Raw genomic sequence first — 22,245 nt, 5'->3', positions numbered from 1 at the left:
ATATTTTGACAAGTTGCATTTAAAAAATTTTATTAGCATACTGATCTTTCAATTTTGTACATAACTAAGTAAAAATAATTTATAAAAAAAAATTCATTTATTTCTTTTAAACAATCACACTTAATAAATTTGTATGTAAAATTTTTATATGATGTAAAAATTGAATATTGCTGTAATATTTTATTATATGAAAAAATTATATTTCTGTACAGTTTCTAATTGAACAAAATTTCAAAGAATACAGTATAAAATATCTTGTACTCATTAAAACATATTACAATAGTCTTAAAAATTTCCAAAAACCAATATGCTTTTATTAGAATTAATATGCAGTTTAATCCATTTATTGTAATCAATTTGGAACTCCTGAGATTGATAACATTAAGTGGTAGTAAGTAAATAAGATTACAATTAGTAGAAATCTTAGTTTTATTTATTATCTTAATTAAAAATACATATTAAAACACTTAAAAAATATATAAATTAAAGATATATTGGTTAATAATAATCCATCTATGATTTTTGTTGTGTTGTTTGCCTGTTGCTGTTGTACAACTATCTTTAACAATAACTATAATGTAACTAGTGTGCAAAAAATGTGAGCAATTTAAACTAGTGTATTGCAAGGAAATAATGTTTAATGTTTAAAGCACTGATTAAATCTGATAATGATGGCACATTCTCAGTAACATGTCAAGACTGACAGCACAAAATAATGGCTTAAAATATTTACTTGAAGATAATATTAGTAGACTAAAGATTGTTTTTAATATTTTTTCAATTTTACTTTCTATATTTACAAAATGTACAGTAAGACTAATGTACTAGGGAATTGAGCTCTGTGGTGTTGGTTTTAGTGTTTTATTTTGACACAAAAACACAGATATGCTCACTTGCTTGTAATATGTCTAAAGCAGTTTAAAACTGCAGGTTTGAGGGAGGACATGGATGTCTAATGTCATAACAAACAAAAACTACAAGAATGTTTAAAATATGCATATGTGTGCATGCAGAACTTGTGGGACATTTATTTCTACATATATGTGTACACACAACCAACCTCATTAATATTAACACAATTAATATAAACTACTTTATAACAAACTGTTTCAAAATTTTGTCAATTTCATACAAATTATAATATTTTTAAATTATTCAACACAAACACCTTCAACATTAAATTCCATTTTAAACACAGTGATCATTACCACCACCAGGAAAATTTATGATTTTTAAATTTTCTCAATTATTGTGTATGCAAATTGAGTACTTCAGTAAAAAGGATTCTTTCAGATATTATGTTTGCATTATTCAAAAGTGCACTGGTATGGAACAAGAGAAAAGACTACTTTGAAAGTAGTTGTTTAGGTTATCAATAGTTGCAACAAGAGAAGAGTCAGAACAAACAAGATATTGTCACTATGAATGTATGTCTCTTTAATCCGAAATTAAGTTTGCTAGACTATCATTACAGCTTTCAGAGTACTTACAATAAAAGAAGTGTCTAACTTGAAAGCTGTAATGATAGTCTACTGAACTTAATTTCGGATTAAAGAGACATACATTCATAGTATATAATAACAGCTACCATAAGTGATATTTAGAAGATGATATCAATTAAGTTACCTTTTGCGTAATCTTGCAATGTGTTTTATCATCAGTTTGGCTCAGAGATCTTATGTACTTTGGCAACTTATGTTTTGTTTTTATCTCTCTTACTTTAACATCAAATTGCTTTTCAGATAATTGGCTACTTTCAAAAATATTTTGGATTTTTTTCAAAAACATATTCAACTAAGATGATTGCAACTCAACTGTATCTTCATTCCTTATACAAAATTAATTATAAAATTAAGCATGGATTTTTCTTTGAAAAAATAATTAAAAACGCCTAACAATGTTAGACAATTGAGAAGCAAGTTAAAAAAAAATAAAAATGGTAATAAAATAGAAGACAGCAAAAAGCACATTATTAACAATTAAGGGATTGAGATAAAATTGAAGCAACTTGATAAGTAACCAGTTTGGGCTTACTTGAAAATGAATGCAAATGACAAAAAATGGAAGAAACAGAAAACAGTTTTTATACAGTATTTTGATTAAAAATGTCAATATATTCTGATGAAACTGTAATAAGTATTTTCTAATTTTTATTATATTTTTTCACAAATGATAACACAATGCCAGGCTGCAATTTTTAATCATATTCTTAATTTTTTCAATTTCAAACATATGCTTTCAATCTCAAATTTGTTGTGTCTTACCCCTGTACATCATACTTTTCGTGATAACAGAATCATGCGTCATCTATATAACTGCATTCAGAAGAAAACTTTTGAATTGAATTCACCCGACTTGCAGTTGAAACCAGAAGTTCTTGTATAGTTAATTGGGGTTTCCTGCCTCTAAGCTTTCCATATCTGGTCTTGACTTTCATCTACCTAACACCAATCTCAAGTAGGACATTCCAATTTTCAACGTAAGTGTTGAGTGCTGAAGTCAACAATTTGAGTAAGAACAACTTGAGTAAGAAGTGCTTAGTTCTTATAATTCCATTCTCAGCAAGATGGATTCCATTCAAATGTCTTACCAATTACCCACAATTCATTGGAAAGTAGCAGTCAACATATCTGTTGAGTGCTGAGTGTGTTGAGTCAGCACTACCTCAATGTTGAAAAAAGGAACGACTTTTAACAAATGTTGAGATCAGCACTGAGTCAGCGTTGAAAATTGGAATGTCCCGAAGATTAAGGACGGACGACAATAGAAACTTATAGGGCTACAATTGTTTTCAATTTTCAGCCCAATAATGCACTATATAATTTTTTGGTTACCACAATTTATTCTATTAATTTGTTTATCATATACACTATCAAATTTTACTTTGTGATTCCTTCAATTTATTAAAATTTACATAATAATCTTTATTAAAAAATTTTAAAATGCTTACGTGAGTGCTTCTGACATTTTGCTGCACCATTGAAAAAGATTTTCTACTTTTAATCTTTTCAAAAATCTCTTGAGCTAGTGTAAAAATTCCCAAAGTTGATAAATTAATTATATATGTTATTATAACAATAGGTATGGGTTAGATTTACCAAATTACCTTTAATAATCTATTCAAACATCTATCTTTGGGTAATCTTTGTGAGATCCTGGACATAATTAGTTCAAATAAAGTGATGTCTTCCCAAAAAAGTTTATTTTCGAGTTCTTTGCTAACACATTCTATTTTCGATTTTAATGTAAAAGAATCTGAAATTTGGGTAAGCAAAATTAATTTTTTTAAAAATAATAAAACATTCAAATATGCCATATTAAAAAAATATAAAAAAAAATATGCCATATTCTTATTACTTAAAGAAACATATTCTTCATATGAATACGAAGCAAGTTCCATTTCATTCAGTTTCAAACTTCGAAAATATCATCTAATTTCGCCATGCCATACGTAATAGTAAAGTGAGAAAAACACATGAGAAAAGAAAAGTGCTGCCAACTTCTATTCAACAATTCATAAAAATCATAAAAGTTTCTAAAATTTAAAAAATATATATATTAAAAAATGCTTTATATTTATAATTTTTACATATATATAGTGCAATTTAAAATATATATATTTATTTAAAATCTATATATTTAATCAAAAATACAACGTGATATTTCGAAAATCATTCATGTCATTTACTCTAGTGTAGACGATCAGTCTGTAGATTGAGAACAGACAATAGTAAACGATGTCATGCTAAATTGGGCGTAACCAAACCATCGAGGAAAAATAATATTTAAAAAAATTAGTCTGGAAAAATGAAAAATGATACTAAGACAATAATGTTATTGTTTATATATATAATATATATACTGTTTATTCCCTATGGGCAAACAAAAAAGTTTAAATTTTTATCCATCGAGGCCTCGGGAAAGAACTACAAGGGGAGCTTGAAGGTGGTCAGGAATGGGGCGTGACGTATACGGGGCAGACCACTCTCGAAAATTTTCTGGGATTTAGCGACATTCCGGATAGCATTTTTGATAGGCAAGTTACATCGCATTACTGTGTTCTCAACAGTAGCTCTTAGCATATCAGGAGGAATTTACCTTGCTTTCAGAAAATGGTGGACGTCATATTAAACATGCTTTGTAACACATTTTAGAAACAATTAAAAACATTTTCAACGATGTCTTCATATCTAATTTCATTTAACAATATGCAGACAGCGCCATTTCCCGTTGGTGGTGATTGAATTTTTTAACTATTTTTTTTTTCGCGGGAAATAAAATTCCAACGATCTCCTGTACACTATTACCAAGTTTAATAACATTCTGTCCAGTAGTTTTCATTTTTTGGCCATTTCAAAGTGGAACTTTAATTATAAACACCCTGTAGTATCAAGAATGATATTCTGTCATACTATGAACTTATCCTTGCTGCTGTATATCTTAAACATTTTTGATTATCTATGGAGCTTTATTATAAAAATTAGTCCTCATATAATATCAATAATTTGTATTCTTATTAGTAAAAACATTAAGTACCGATGTTAAAAACGGAAAAATTTTTATTTTTATTTTAAGTACTGTAATTCCGTTTACATCATTTGATGCATCATTCTCATTCCATCATTCTTGCTGACTGATTTTATTGTATGTTTGACCAGCGAAAATTCCCCAAAAATTTGGGCAATTTTCGACGGCCGGATGGCCGAGCGGCTAAGGTGGCAGCCTACTGTTCTGGGGACCCAGGTTCGAATCCTGACGAGTCGATAAATCCCCAGGAATTCGGGGAATGGTTCGTCCGGATATGTGGGGTCGCGTCCCTCATCATCCGGCCGCTCCATTGTAGGCCTGTTCGAACCCATAATGGGCTTGCAAAAACAGGCCCTCTTAGTGCCCTCAGGGCGGAAAGAGTTTTAAAAAAAGTGTGTTCGATGTATGGTTTGGTACCATAAATTAAACAATGATTTTTTAACATATTGCATCACTAAAGCTACATGATATTAAACTACAGTGTATTACTAAAAACGTTGATTTATTTCCGCAACAAAGTAAAATGAAATAATGCAGCATATATGGTATATTAAATACAAAAAGGTCATAGCAATAAATAAAAATAAAAATGAATCAGAATCTTTTTCGGATAATGTTTACATTTATACTTCGTTCCATCAAAAAATGCATCTCATCAAAACATGTAACGTCACTCTGAGAGCTTCTCATTGGCTACTGGAACCATCGTTTGTTCGGCAAAGAAATAATTCCACCGATTTTAACATTGAAAAGTTATTTATAGATTACAATATATTGATAAACTCATTAATAAGATACAATTTCTTAAATAAAATGAAAAAAGGATAGATTTGGGAATTCAGATACGAAAATGCCGGAATAATTCTCACGTATTTGCAAGTTCGCGTCTATTTCGATTTCTCACAATTTTATAATTAATATTTTTGATTGAAAAGAAAGTTTTATTTGACGCTCTCGTTATCTGATCCCATTTCGAATAAGATCCACTTTAAATAGGCAGAATTCAAGCCATACAAAAACCCATATTATGCCGATCGCATTTATAAGCCAAATTCAAGAATAAAACTCAACAATAAATTTATAAAGATAGTATTTTAAAATGTTTGCACGATATTAATTTTACAGTTTAATTTATAAAAAATAATTAAATAATCTAAAATTTCACGAATTACGATAATAAAATTTGTTAAATTTCTAACATTTTTAAATCTAACATTTGTCGTATTTACTGGCATTCGTAATATTTCGCTTTACATAATATTTAGATGGCGCTCCGTTTCCGGTTTGTAACCGTGGCTATCAAACGAGTTATTTGCAGTTATTTATATCAACAGGAAGTGATTAAAAACGAGTGAATATATCTAATTTCTGCGGGAGATTTTTAGATAAGTCTTACAGAGGATATCAGAATGAGGTATGTAAGTTAATATGAGGCACAATAAGTTCTGTTCTAAGTTTAATATGTAAATAAGGGATTGTCACATTGTTTACCGGTCAACCCAGATTTGTATACAGTTTTAAATACATAACTCTAAACGTGTTAAACTAACTTAGCATAACATGAATCACGTTCAGTATACACTGTTATTTAAAGACAATATAAACCTATTCTGCAGCTTTAGATAATATGAATGTATATTTTACCAGCTTTAGATAATATGAATGTATATTTTACCAGCTTTATATAATATAAATCAAATTTTTTCCAATTTTAAATAAATAAATGGACATTTTACCAGCTTTAGATAATTAAATAAATCTACATTTTGTCAGCTTTAGATAATTTATTGTATATTTATTTATAGAATGTCAGATTTACAGCATGATAACTAGTTATATAAACTGAGAATGGAGTTCATTTATTTATAGGTCATTTCTTTAAGTTGATTTTTATAGAAACAAAGTTTATTGATGGATTTTTAACAATAATTAATAATTTCAAACAATAAACAAATGATGTTGAGACATTTAAATAAGTATTAAGTAAGAAAATCTATCCTTAAATTGTTCTAAAAACTGTTTCTAAATTATAAGTGTATGCTTGTTTGACAATTTTAATTTTGTTATTTTTATTTTGTGGACGGTAAATGTCATATTTTGACAAGTTGCATCTTAAAGAATTGTGATACATAAAATATGCAAAGTTTATATATTTGGATTACATAAAAATAGTAAGTTGTCTCACGTGAAATGTGTCTGCAGCAGATACTATATGTGAAATTCGTTTCGGGTTGATTTTTATAGACAAGTAAAAAAATATTTTTAATTAATTAAACAGAAAAAAGTTGGCATACTTTTTTTGCTTCTTGACTTTAAATTTATTTTATTTTAATAAATATTTTCAGATTTTTTAAAGTTCATCAATCACTTTATGATTGATAGACATCAATCAAAGTTCAAAATAATAATAAATTTTAAAATGACTTGCTAAATTTTAAATGAAAGAGTTATATATTTATTTTTATAAAAGATTGTTTCTTTAAAATATTGGTGAAGTAGTAAGTGGAAGGTGTATTAGAAGCTGCTTAAAAACACAAAACTTTAAGGAAAAAAAAACATGTTTATAATTTTTGTATTCAAATGTTAAATGATGCTATGGACATGTTGACTAAGTTTGTTTGACTATTATTTTTGACCTAATTTGCTTCTTCTATTCTAAAATATAATCTTTATATTTTTGTAATTTTATGTGGAAGCTTTTGTATTTTCTCCTAAAAATCTAGGCTACATTTTCAGCTTTTTGAACAAGACTGGAACCTATTGTTTCATATATCCTATATTCAATTTAGGAAATTTCAGGAAAAATTTGCATATTTGTACATTTAAAAATATTTACATCAGTTTTTTACATAGATTTACTTTATAATACTTTCTAAAATTCATCATAAAAAAATAATTATAGTTCACTTTCAAAAGAGCTTTTGATTTTTCAAATTAGCTACACTGTTATCAGAAGCTATCTATAATAAGACTACATTATTTGATGCTTTTTTGTAAAACTTTTATTAGTTTTTATTTGGGTACTTTTTTGTTTTATTCCCACACATTGCATTCCAATGTCCACCACACACCACTCAAGCTGTCAAGTAGCTTACGAAATAACAAAGGCTAATTGAATTATGATTTCAGATGAGAAATGTTCAAAAATTAAAATATAACTAAGAATTATTTACATAAATATTCTTTGTAATTTAATTTTTACTAAATTAAAATTAAATTATTTTGAAATTGAGCATCTTGTCACTAATGCTCTTATTTCAGATTTAATGAACAAAATTTAAAATTTAAACCAGAGCAATAGTATAAACAAAAATAAATAAATAAATTATATTAATGCATATTTGTATATTTTTATTATTAAATATACTATTTATTCTGTTTACAAGGTTGCTTCATGAATTTAAATCTCATCCATTATGTAACTTTATGCAAAATGCACGATTTACTTCAATCTATTTATAAATCAGAATAAAATAATTCAAATAAATTTTAAAACGTGCTTATAATGATAATTTAGTATAACTGTGTGTGACATCAAGTAAGTTGATTTTAGAAATAATTGAAAAACTTTATATATATGAATAAGAAGACAAAAAGAAGCACATTTGATGAAATTCATAAATAAATATCTATTATTAGAGAAACTATACTACTTGGAATTTAATGATTTTCTGTTGTAAATGTGATTGGTTTTGTAATATTTATGTCAGTATTTCAGCTTGTTAAGCTATCAAACTTGTTTGTGTAATCATTGTTGTTGTTTTTTAAACCAGACATTCTACAATGTTTCAAAGGTTAGTTTTGGATTATCAATAAATGGTATATAAAAAGAATTGAAAGATTGTATGATTATTTTATATGTAACTCTAATAGTTGATGTTATGATAATTTTTTCAAAATTCTTATATTATCATTTCACTATTAAATCAAAATTCTTATATTATCATTTCACTATTAAATCAAAATTCTTATATTATCATTTCACTATTAAATCACATCTGATATTATGATAATTTAGTGAGTTACAAATAAATGATGTATGGCATTACATGATAGTAATCATAATGATTAAAGTTCTTACTCTTGCATTATAAACCCTACATTATAAGAAAGCTTTAGAGTATACTATAAATTGCATAGTATAGTAATAAGTTTCACATGAATGCATTACATCTTGTTCTAGAAAAATGTATCTATAATTTGAGTTGTCTAGACATTTTAGATTACTTTAATTTATATTGTATAAATTAGTACATATATATTTATACTATATATTATTATATATTATAATTATATACTATATATAAAGTATTATGTATTAGTTAATTTAAATACAGCAGTCAGATGTCCAAGACAATAAATGTGTCAATCTGTCACTCTGCAGATCTAGATTCAAGTCTGGATTGGATCCTCAAATTTTCACGGTTATGATATGCCCATCATTTATAATTCGGTTATCTTTATTGTGGGCATGGTCATATTCGTGACATGCATGAGAAAAGGAACTGTCGGTTGCTTAAGGGCAGAGAATTTAAAAAAAGAGAGAGAGAATTAATATACATGTATTAATAAAAATACATAAGTTAGCATAATAATTTAAATTAAAAATTCTTTTATTGGTAAACTAAAATCTCCATAATTATTAAGTAATCTTATTAATTAAACAGTAATATTCTATTAGTATTTAAGTACATTTTAGTGTTTATGATGATTAAACCTATAATTTTATGATAATTTAAAATTATTTTATTGAATATTATGAATTTAGATTATGAAGATAAGCAAAAAGAAGTCATCAAAAAATTTAGTTGATTATATCTGATGTGATTATTTCATATTTTATCATATAAAATGAATTATATTGACATACATTGAATACTAAACATATATTATTAAACTTTGGTCAAATGTTTGGATTAAGTTGTTTGATATTATTAGAAAAATGATGTTTTTAAAAGTTTAATTGCACCTGTTTATTAGATTTATTATATAAATTTTTAAATTCTATATAATGAATTTTGATGAATTGAACACAAAATGAAATAACAGCTTAATTAAAATATTTAATATTGTAAAAAAAATATATATTTTTTTCCTATTTCATAATCATTCAAGTTAATAGTTTCAAAGTTATTTAAATTAATTTAAAACTAAACATTGTTATTTACAATGAAAAAAATTTCTTTGAAATTCAGTTAATGATTATTCTCAGGGATTTGAATGATTTTAAAAAAAAATCTAATTTGAGTTTTTTTGCAAGCAATTTCCTTGTTGAATTTTTCTTTTTCATACAGTAAATTAAATCTAATAATTTTGTATTTTTGCTGGAAAAGAAACTAAAAGATTAATTTTTTGTTTTCAAATTCATTTTGGGCTTTTGTATCATGTAACTCAGCCAAAGTTTGTAAATCTGACATTCAATACTTTGGAATTTCTGGTAACCTAGCACTCTCTGTAAAGAAGCAAATAATCCAGAATTGCTTTATGATAATCTGGTATGCTAGTATTCCACAAGTATAGCTTTAGTGAATTGTATGTATACATTACATAAGTGGAAAATAAATATAGGATCGTCCAAAAAGAACGCAACCATTTTAAATTACTGTGTGTTAATTATTATCTGAGAAGTAAGCATTGTACACCAATTAGAGTAACTGTTCAAGTTTCCTCTACCATCTGCATTCAAACTTTAGAAAGCATTGTAAACAAAAAATGATGACTTCACAACAGAGAAGGCATTTTGTGTTCTGCAGTTTGCAAAGTTGGAATCATCACTGTGCAACAAGAATGTTTGCCTTACATGGTGGATTACTTTGAAATTGTCTGTGAAACTCAAAAAATCAAAAATTATGTTGAACAATGATGTCTGATTCAAACCTTGTGAACTGCAAAATATAAAATGCTTTTTCTGTTGCAAGTTGCCATTTTTGTTAACAGTGCTTTCTAAAGGCAGTAGACAAAAGCATGTTTGTATGCAAATGGTACTGTACATGAAAGTCGTACATTTACTCTATCAATTGATGTACATTGCATACTTCTCAGATAATACAGTTATTTAAAAATAGTAGGATTCTTTTTGAAAGATCCTATATTATATGTACAGTACATACATGATTCATTGTGAATGTCAATTTTGTGCAATAACATCTTCGTTAACTTTTTGCAGATTTTTTTTTTTTTTTATCAATCTTAACACATATGTTCATACACTGTCATCTTCAGACTGATTAAAGAGCATGTGTAAAAAAATTTGAAACTTACAGCAGTGTGTGTTGGTAGAAAATGTATAGTACAGCAATGTCTACAACATTCTGAGCACACAGCTTATTTAATATGCAAAAATACAAAAACTTCCAATAATCTGGCATTACTTTGGTCCCATATGTGCTGGATTAACATATGTCTACTGTATATTAAATTAATTTTTAAGTATGTTTTATTTGTTACATTGTTTAATTTAAATTACAATTTTTAAAGTTTTATAAGATTTTAATTTATGGTATTCAATTGAATAAATTTTTGTAAATAATTGTATATTTTTAAAATTTATTTATTTTTTCAATTTAAATTATAAATATATATGACTTTGTATAAAACTCATTCATTTGTAACATTCTTAATTAATCCAGAAAATAGTTCAACAAGAATTAATTGTGTGTGACTATGTAATTTGTCAATTTTGTCTTTGTATAAATATTAGATTTTAAATTTAAGAATAAAAAAAGCAATAACATCAATATAAATCATTAATTGAAGAAAAAATATTTGATAATTTAGAATTTTAATTAGTCACTAACCATCTTATGACAGCTGAGAAATATTTATTTAAAGATACACAAAAGTTTCCAGCCTAATTTATAGGTCATCTTCAGGTGATACTGTTAAAACATCGATTACCGAATGTTTTAGAATATAAAACATCATAAATATGGAACGTTCAAACATTTACATTTAAATGTTCCAAACAGTATCACCTGAAGAGGGCCTATAAATTATGCTGAAAACATTTGTGTATCTTTAAATAAATGTCTCTCAGCCGTCCATAAGGTGGTTAGTGATTAATTAATTACTTTTCTTGGCTGGGTGCAGTTTTGATTACAGTATACTTCCAATTATCCAGGCTAATCACCACTAATGGAGGCACATATAATTCTGAAATATGGATAATTTGAAAGTCTGTTTTAATGAAACCTATGCAAATTTTCTCTTATTTAGTTTTTAATTTTATATTAAATTTAACAGTATAGTTTATATATTATGAATAAAATGTTTTTTCTGAATTTTCTGCTAATTAATTAATTAATTAATTAATTAGCAGAAAATTCAGAAAAATCTATTGAACTAGCAGCACAATGTTTACAGTCAATTTCTTGTATAGTAAAACCTGTCCAAAACGGAATCCAAGTAAAACAGAAACCTGTCAAACTGGAAAAAATATTCAATAAGGTATGATTCGATTTACACAGGTTTTATTATATTTTTAACCAAGAATGAAGATTATCAGCTAGATATGCCATAATGCATCATTAATTTTGCAATATTAATAATTTATTGACAAGGAAATGATTCAAAATGTTTGCTTCAAACAATTTTACAACATATATAATGAAAAAAATTATACATATAAGTATAGTCATATTGTTCAAGGATCAACTGCTACACTTACTGTATTGTATCACGGAATAAATTAAATGGTCTAACAAGTAGTTACTGTACTTGTCATTTAATTTATGCCTTGATGTTCTGGAAATAGTTCTGACACTCAACATACCATTTTAAATAGCAAGAGTTAACAATACAAATTTTTAAAAATTTTAATGGTAATACAGTCAACCCCCCCCATAACACAGTAGATACGTTCTGCTTTTTATGACATTCATGTTGTACAAGTCCTTAAATACATGAGCCAATCACAGCCTGGCATGTATGCAGTTTACGGACTATGGCTGTTTGAAAGGTTTTCTTCCATAAAATTAATCGATTCTAGACTAATTTGACTCAACATTTCCAAAACACGTATAATTTTTTGGGAATAATCCATATAAACTATGCTATAAACAAAAAATTGTAGGATTACTTACCGAGTGTGCACTGTTCAATGACACCATTGCTTAAGCTTGTTTTATCATGGAGCGGCGCATCAAACAGTGAGCACGTGTTTCCTGATAAATTATTTTTCTGTGAAAAATTTGCTGAACTTTGGAGACATCATTAGTATAAATATAATTTTTATGTTTTTAAATAATAAATGGTTTTTAGTAGGTCCGCTGCTTGTTTAAACTCAACGGTTTGTGCAATATCCGCTATTGGTCTAGATTCGACCAATCCTGTCGTGGCATGAGTCGGTGATGACGCTTTACCATACTTTACGAGTTTCTTTTAGCGTGTTTATATGAATACAGTTGCAATTTTTTTGCCATTATATACGAATCTGCATTATATGAACCCGTTTTGTAGGGGATCTACTGTATTTGTATTCATGGCATAAATTTTTATTTAGACATAAGCATGTATGGATAATACACAAACCAGATAATCAAGAGTATACTGTATTTAGAATTTTTAAATTATTTTAATATACAAAAGAATATTATTTCAAGTTATATTGAAGTTATATAAGGGAAAAGCTGATACATTTTATAAAATTAATAACAGCAGTTTGTTTTTCCATTGAATTTTATTATTATTATTTTAATTGTAAATATAACAAATGATATTGATATTTCCATTGTTTAATTTTTTCAGTTCATTTGTTTAATATTTTTCTCAAATATTGACTGAGTTGTGATTAATTTAATGAAATAAAAATCAAAATCATTCATACAAAATAATCTCCAGGGGTAACAAGATAAAAGTCACTTAATTAAGTTTGAAACATAAATTTTTATTAAGACTTATAACATTTAAAGTTTATATCATCTAACTTAGTTGAAAATATAGCCTGTTGAGATCATCTTAAATTGCAAAGCTTGATAATGCCATTGCCTATAGAAAAAAGATAATGATTTATCTACACTTATTGGATAATTTATTACTTCTTATAAGTAATTACATAATACTTTAATACGATAATTTAGTCGTTTAAAAGCATGCTTTTTATTCCATGTTAATAATAGTTTCAACCAATGAATAATATGATCATTTGAATACAGAACTTTGCTTTTAAATTGGAAAGTAATAAAATTTCAAATATTCTGTTAAACTGTCATTCTGTTTGATTATAATGGAGATACAGTCGACCCCCCCTATAACACTGTTGATTATTCCGTTTTATATGAATTCCATGTTGTACGAGTCACTTAGATTTTACAAATATGTGTGTCGGGCTGTGAACGGCTCACGTATTTGTAAAATCTAAGTGACTCGTATAACATGGAATTCATATAAAACGGAATAATCAACAGTGTTATAGGGGGGTCAACTGTATTTCTTCAATGATACATTATTAAGCATCTATTACAATTTAATAATGCCAGATAAAAGGTAAAATATGAAAGGAAAAATAAGGGTTTATCTAGATAGACTTTATTGAGATAGAATGATATAAAGAGCTTAAAATTTTCTTTTAAATAAAAATTCATTTTTACATATCTTTATTATCTGACTTGAAATTTAAATTATTTTATAGAGATCTGTACATTTGAAATGAAAAATGTTTAAAATTTTTTTTTATAGATATTTGATGAGAATTTAATTAATTTAATCAATGCCAAACATCTGCCATATTATTGGGTTATAATAAGACTACTTTATATTTAATTATTAAACTTATTTTGCTAGAAGTAGACAATTAGGCTGCTGTCTTGTGATAAATTAAAAATTAATTTGTTATAAAATTATTATTCTGGAAGAATAGACTTGGCCCGAGATGGCAGCATAATAACCTATCTCTAATCAAATTACTTTATTTCTAATTATTAAAATTAACTGTATTATATCTGGATTATATGGCAGATTGTTTGGCAATAATTAAAAATTGGATTTGGATTTTGTGTTTATATAATTTACATTATAAAATTTGTTATGGTTACTATAATTTTTTTTTCAATTTTCAGTCAAAAATGGGATATATATTTCTGTGGCAGTATTCGAGCTGGCCGTCAGGATGCGGAACTTTATCGTACAATTATTGGTAAATTGAAATCTTACGGTACAGTTTTAACTGAATTTGTAGGAACAATAACAGATGCAGATGCAATGACAGCAAATGGTGATTCTCATGGTAATTAATGACACTTATTTTTCTTTTCTTTTTTTTTTTAACATTACAATATATTCAATTTAAATATTGTAGTGTTAAAAAAAAAAAAATAGCATTAATGTTAGGTAAGAAACTTAACCACCAAAAATTTTTAAAGAGTAATAAAGTTAGTGTTTACTATTATAAATGTTTTTTGAATGTAATCAAATGTATTTTTGTATCAAAAAGCATAACACAAAAGAGTTAAGTAAGAAAGAATAATTTGAATATTGTTAATACCTCATTAAACCTCATCTATGCCCAGTGACAAATTCCAGAGGTAAACAAACATTTTCAGGCTCCTTTTGAGCTCTGCTTCGGATTTTCTGCATTCTGTGAAAGGAACATGAATTGAAGTGTGGTCAAATTCAAATTTTAAATGCTATGTTGCCAACAGACCTATGATGAAGTTGAATTACATCATTCATCATTACATAATTGGGTGGGTTATGTTAATTGGATGGTGTCTTGTTGGTAGTGATGGATCATACTTATCATTGATACTTAAAATCTAGCTAGCTATTTTATTAAATATTGATGAATATCTTTCATCAATGTTTAATTTTAAGTATCAATGATTATATCAAATATATTGAATATGATATATAAACATCTTCTGAAACCCAATTCACTAGTACAAAGCCACACCAATTGCCAAATAATATCAGGCTATTTTTTTGCCTAATACTTCCTTCTACAGACAGATCAATTAATTAAAAATTATAATTGCCAGAAAATAGCCCAATATTATTCAGCAGTTGGTGTGGCTTTATATTGAATATGAAATATTAATACAAGTAAAATCACAGAAAAAAGAATATTTAAATATTTATTTAATTATTAGATGACAATTTTATCAGATTTAAAAAAAAAATTTTTTCCAAATAAACAGGAAAAATTAATATGCTAATGTAATGTTTCTTTCTCTTATTCTTCTTGGTACAGTTCTTTTTGTGACAATAAAATAAGAAATTGTTATAGCATAGCTCTAAAAAATATTAACCATAAAGTTTTAGATTATTAAAAATGTCTCTGATGAATTCAGCACAATTTTTATGCAATCATACATCAAACTAATGTTTTATGTTACTTACTTAAAAAGTATAAAGTGAGTAACATAAATCATCACATGAACTATTACATCATATGGTTGAATTTTCTTGTAATATTTTTTAATCCGCTCTATTCTAAATATACTGTAGTATATATGTTTATAATTATAACCTTACAAAGCTGGAACACTTGTAATAAATGACGACACACTTTGTTCCATTAAATCATTGCTGGAAAAAACAGCAACCAAAAATGTTTGTTTGTTCTATTAAATTGGTGCTAGAGAAAGTAGAAAAGATGTGTTATCATTTATTGATATATATGTTTCAGTTAATTTAAAGTCTATTATTATTATGTTAGAAAAATCTAGAAATATTTAATTTTTTAAATATTTTACTCATAGTTGCACAATCATCCAGAATTATTATATATATTTTTCTGTATAATTACAGTATATAATGAATAATATACTGTAATTAATTAATTTCATTACGGTAGTAAATAAATTTTGTTTACATGTATAAAGTGTAAATGAAATTGTGTATTTATCCTTTGGAGTAAAATTATTACTAATTATTGTTTTCAATATATTTTAGAATTATCAGATAAAGAGATCTATGAAAAGGATATGAGATTATTGGATCAGTCTGAAGGTATGTAAAATTTATATTATTTTAATTAAAATATTTATTATCTTAGAATTATTACATTTACATCTATTAAATTCTTTATTATTTCTGAATTATTAAGGTTAAAATCAAATTTACAACACTATTTCATTAAAATATTACATATCACACCTTAATTATATGCTTTTTATATAACACATGCAAAATCATTTTTGAAACCTTGTTAGAATTACATTTTAGAAACATAAAAATGCATGTCAATAGTGTTATTTATTGTTTCTACAGAAAATTTTTTAAATTACATTTAATTTAGGCTACAAGATATAATTTTTGTCTCTTAGTTATCTGGTTCCATGTTTTGTTGTTTAAATTATACTGCTAGCTATTTAAATATATATTGATAAAATTTGAAAATTCTTTTATATTGAATTGTTAAATTATTTTTAATAATATATAAAAGTGAAAATACTGTTAGTAAAATTAATTTCTTAGTAAGACAATTTCTGTGTCTTGTAATTTCATTCATTCTCTTAGAATGACTGTTGTTGTTATAACTTATTACATTCATTTAAAATAATTTGAAAGTTTCTTAAAGATATAGAACATTCTTTTAAATATTTCATATTACAAAATTTTTTACATGCATTTTCATTTTAAATAATGAAACTTGGGCAAATTCCACATTAAAAGACATCTGTGTTTTAATAAACATCATTGTCTTGTTGTAAAGTGTAGTGAAGTTGATGTTGACTCATGGAGATTCTATGAAATAAATTAAAAATGAATTCTATTTAAATTATTTTCATACTTTAGCATTACAAGATTACTGGACAGGTCAGTTTTTTAATTTATGTATTTATTTGGATACTTATAGAATGGAAAGGTGTTAACAATGTATCCTATATTTCTGACAATAGCAACAGCACTAGATTTATTTGCATGTAAAGAAAGCTTGTTAATCTGCTTCTGTATATTTTCCTAAAAATTTAGTTGATATAGTTACAACAGAATAAATGTAATATTTTGAAAACAGAAAACTTGTAATACTTTTCTTCCTATTACAGGAAGGAAAAGTATTACATTAGACAAGATTAATTTGAAATACTAATTTAAAGTTTTATAAAATCAGACAATTTCATCTAATTTCAGATGGTGTTCTAACTTAAATTATTATTATATGTAAAACCAAGCTTGACATATTTAATCATCTTTAACATTTTTATAATTGGTTTGCTGAATTGTAGCATGAATAAAATTCAGCAGTATTATTTGTAATTATGAACATGATTTTAGTAAATCATTATATTTACATTAAACTAAAATTTTAATTGTTTACTGAATTGAAAACTTTCTGCAAAAAATTTATATAGTTTTTGATTATGAAAAAGTTGATGTGATGATAAAATTTAGAATATTTCAAAACAATACCTTCTACAGTATATTTGAGATCTCTAAATAGAGAAATTGTTTATATCTAAGATATTTATATATTTTGCCTTAGCTTTATTAACTTATAATCTATTTATATATTTGCTTAACTGATTAGTTTCTAAAATACATGTTTTATATATTTTAATCTTATCAATATTTAAATATTTTTAAAATTAAGTACTCAAATGATTACAGGAGTATTTATTTTGCATTTTTTCTTTGATAAATTAATTTAAAGACTTTGGAACTATTTTAATCAAAAATATGTAAAATACTTTCTATTTGAGTTTTGTTATTTCTCTAAAATGAAATATAAAATTATGAGAGATTCTTCTTTTTTCTTCCACTCCTCAAGAATAAAAATAATTAAAATAATAACCTAATCAAAATTTATTTTTATAATTATCCTTTTGAAATATTATACAATTAAAATATGTAATGAAACATACATATATATATATAATTAATTTAATGTGAAATTAAATAAACTAAAATTGTGTTATGTTTACAATAAATGAAAATGATCTATTTATTAAGAGATAACATTTCTGTTTACTTTGTTTCTAATTAGCAACTTGTCAGAAATACAGAACAAATAAGTTGATGAGTCTAATGTATTTTTTACATATAATTTTCTAAAAAGATTCCTGCTGATATGCTTATATAGTGACTGATCATACTGAATTGTTTTTATTTAGCAACTGATGGTACAGTACTACATACAGGCTATTGATAGTTTTTATGCTGTCTGCTGGTATAGCATACTAGTGCAGTCCAGTCAAAAATATAGCTCTAAAATATTTATTTATATTTAATAGTTATGACATTTTTCTGCTATACAATTACAAAAATAAAGAGAATGACGACACTTGCTATTGTTACTAATAAATTAATTAATTGAAAATGAGAAAATATGGAGCAACAGATGTTATAGACTTATATCATATTAAATTAGATAAATTCTCTATATTGTAACATCATACAGATTAAAGTATTTTTAAATTGTATTTTGAACAGCTAATTAAACTAAATAATTAAAATATCAACATATGTTTCCACTAAACCAAACCAATGATCTAAATCTTAGTGGAAATATATTGATATGTTGATGTTTAAAATTATGAATTTTTATATGGGCTGTCTAAGAGTTAATATTTTATTTTTTGGGTTTCTCACATGCAGTTTAGTAATATACTTGTTACTGTTTTTCAATATTTTCAGAATCATAAGGATAGATCAGATGGTTTGAATTACCTTGATGTAGACTTAGAATTTTAATTTATATACACATTGTTCTTATATTATACACTAATTATATTATGATACAAACTTATGCATGTATTATGCCAAGTGAAACAAAAAAACATACAACATAAGCATACATAAATTTTTAATTTTATTCATTTATATATTTTTTTTTTAAATATCACAAAAAATAATAAAGTGTATATAAATTAAATAACAAAATTAACATGAACTAATTATACTAGTTTTATATTAGTTTACAAGTCCTGTTTATAAACAAGGTTCAAGTAGACAATATAAAAACAAAAAAGCAGAAGATATATAGTGTGTTTATTTTATAATATGCATTCATGAAGACAGTTTCAAAGAACAAATACTTGCCCTCTAAGGCCTCAAAATTATGTGTGTATGTAAGTGCAATGTTTCAACATCAATAAAATTAATATGTTAAAGTCTGTTTTAGTCACTATAATCAATTAATTATTATAAGTAACTTTTGAGATACCAAGTTAGTTGATATATTTTCCTAACTGATAAGGCAGAAAAAGTATTAAAATACATATTCTGAATCTTCAAAAAGTTGGCCAGATGATTGTGCAATAATGTGTTTCCTGTTGCTTTGTATTTGATCCTGGATCCTGAATAATGGATCTGGGCTTAAATCTAGTTTAGAATTAAAATGTAGTGCAAATTGGGGGTGTCATTTTCTATCCTTTGTACAAGCTGACTTCACTGCAAGATCAAATCTGCAATAGATAAGATTATGGCTTTCTAAATAATCTAACTATGCTCAGGTTTTGCATTAGCTAATAAATCAGACTGATGATAAAAAGTATTTTAATCATTTTAATTAGTTAAGTATCTGTTGTTAAAAATATATACCTTACTTATAATAATTTTAATGATAAAATATGTAACACAATAAACAAAATAAATTTGACAAAACTTAAAATTTTTATTTATTAAAAGATTTTTCACAATGCTAATGTTCATTAATTATTTTAAGTTATACTGTTTTTGATAAAAGATGAGTAAACAAACAATTTATCTTTAAACAAAATGGAGATTACAGTAATTCACTAAACACTGTTGAAGTATGTTTTCGTTGTTTGATTCGAAAGACTGCAAATTGACTTCAAGCCTTTGTTAGCACATTTGTCAGGAAAAGTTAGAAAACTTTTAGCTTTCATTTATAAGCTTAAAAAAATTAATATTGAATATAAATTTTATTTTATATTTTGTAAAATATGGTTATTTTAATTTAACTTATTAAAATCATTGAATCAGTATCATCAATAATATCAAATGTATTTTCTATGATTCATATACAGTCGACCCCCCTATAATGCGGTAGATACATTTCGCTTTATAAGAATTTCACGTTGTAGGAATCCTCAAATACATGAGCCAATCATAGCCCGGCACGTGTGCAGTTTACGGACTACGGCTGTTTGAAAGGTTTTCTTCCATAAAATTAATCAATTCTAGAGTAAATTTCACTCAACATTTCCAAAACACGTATAATTTTTTGGGAATAATCCATATAAACTATGCTATAAACAAAAAATTGTAGGATTACTTACCGAGTGTGCACCATTCAACGACACCATTGCTTAAGCTTGTTTTCGTCGCAGGGCAGCGTGCCAAACAGCGGGCACATTTTCTGACAAGTTATTTTTCTGAGAAAAATTCATTGAACTTTGGAGACATCATTAATAGAAATAATTTTTATGACCATTGAATAAGAAATGTTTTTTTCACAAGAAATGTATAAAATTACAGTACTGTATTAGACTTACAGTACCTAATTTAGGCCTATATACTGTACAGACTATAGTAAACTGAACTTACCCACCTAAACTCTCCGTAGTGTGTAAGTAGTTCGGCTGCTTGTCCCTATTGGTCCAGATTTGACCAATCCTGTCGCGACACGAGTCGGTGATGACATTTTACTGCATTTTATGAGTCTCTTTTAGCATCTTTATACGAATACGGTTGCAATTTTTTTGCTGCGATATACAAATCCGCATTATATGAACCTGCGTTATAGGGGGGTCTACTGTACATATATTATACATACGTACCATATACACATTTAATGTCTTTTTGCTTACATTAAAATGTAAATTAACTTAATCATATATATATATTGCCTAATTTTTAAATTTATTTTTTTACATTTAGCTGTAATTGCTGAAGTTACTCAACCTTCACTCGGTGTTGGATTTGAAATATCACGTGCTGTCACACTGAATAAACCATTACTCTGTCTGTATCGGCCATTACCCGGAAAAATTCTTTCATCTCTCGTTCGTGGTATTCACAATGGTGACACTTTCAACGTCATAGATTATAAAGAAAATGATCTTGATACTATTTTGATTGATTTTTTTGAAAAGGTACGTGTTATCAGAGAGAAGAGCAAATCAGCAGACAGTACAGAAATAACATCATCATAAATTGCACGAATACATTTATATAAGTTTATAACATCATTTACTATAACCTGTCACAAGTTTTTAAACCAAAATTTAAAAAGAAAGAAACAAAAAGATTAAAATTTGGTTTAAACTTTATAAATACAAAAAAATATCATGTTAAAAATATTTACATCATATTTGAGATTCAGATATATGCAACATTCCAATTTTGTAAACATATTGTATACTCTATTATTATATGTTTGTGTGTAGGATGAATCTTATCAAAAGTTTGTGCATTTTGGTAAAATAAAACTGTATATAAATATAAGAAAAAATCATAAATAGAAAAAGCACATAAATTATATCAATTTTTTTATTCTACAATTTTTAACTGTTATATACTTAAAAAAAATAAACTGCCATTTTTAAGAGAAGAAAAAGTACTGTGTGTTAATTTGGTCACTGATGAAATTTTTAGATATTAGCATCGTTATATTTTTAATGCCATTTCAGTCAGTGAATAAAGGAATATAAAAATGAACAATTTAATTCATTTTTAAGATATTTACAATTAAAAGTTTATAAAATATCTCAGCAACTGAGTTAATACAAACATATTTAATGTAGCAGTACATATAATTAACAACTCGAGATTATACGGCGACCATACTAATCCAATCAGTGATCTCAACGTGTT

General features: G+C 25.9%; 2 protein-coding genes across 3 annotated transcripts in view; one reads left to right on the top strand and one right to left on the bottom strand.

The window, feature by feature from the left end:
* LOC111614513 overlaps nucleotides 1-3,514 on the bottom strand; it is a 16,295-nt gene extending 12,781 nt beyond the window's left edge. For both annotated transcript variants that reach the window (XM_023355887.1, XM_023355886.1), the window contains exons 1-3: nucleotides 3,358-3,514; nucleotides 3,107-3,255; nucleotides 2,951-3,024 (exon numbers count right to left, since the gene is read on the bottom strand). In XM_023355887.1, the coding sequence (XP_023211655.1) occupies nucleotides 2,951-3,024; nucleotides 3,107-3,255; nucleotides 3,358-3,400 (266 nt within the window). In that variant the 5' untranslated portion in view covers nucleotides 3,401-3,514. The remainder of the gene's footprint in view (nucleotides 1-2,950; nucleotides 3,025-3,106; nucleotides 3,256-3,357) is intronic.
* Nucleotides 3,515-5,787: 2,273 nt separating this feature from the next.
* LOC111614514 (2'-deoxynucleoside 5'-phosphate N-hydrolase 1-like) lies at nucleotides 5,788-22,237 on the top strand. Its single transcript, XM_023355888.1, has 4 exons — nucleotides 5,788-5,941; nucleotides 14,583-14,749; nucleotides 16,417-16,473; nucleotides 21,310-22,237. Exons 1-4 carry the CDS (start codon nucleotides 5,937-5,939, stop codon nucleotides 21,582-21,584), a joined length of 504 nt encoding a protein of 167 aa, XP_023211656.1. The 5' UTR covers nucleotides 5,788-5,936; the 3' UTR covers nucleotides 21,585-22,237.
* Nucleotides 22,238-22,245: the final 8 nt, after the last annotated feature.

The sequence above is a fragment of the Centruroides sculpturatus genome, unplaced genomic scaffold, assembly GCF_000671375.1.
Source record: "Centruroides sculpturatus isolate CEXI.00-Female unplaced genomic scaffold, Cexi_2.0 scaffold2184, whole genome shotgun sequence".
Lineage (NCBI taxonomy): Eukaryota > Metazoa > Arthropoda > Arachnida > Scorpiones > Buthidae > Centruroides > Centruroides sculpturatus.
The sequence above is the reverse complement of the archived record's forward strand: the minus strand, read 5'-3'. Positions and strand labels throughout refer to the sequence as shown.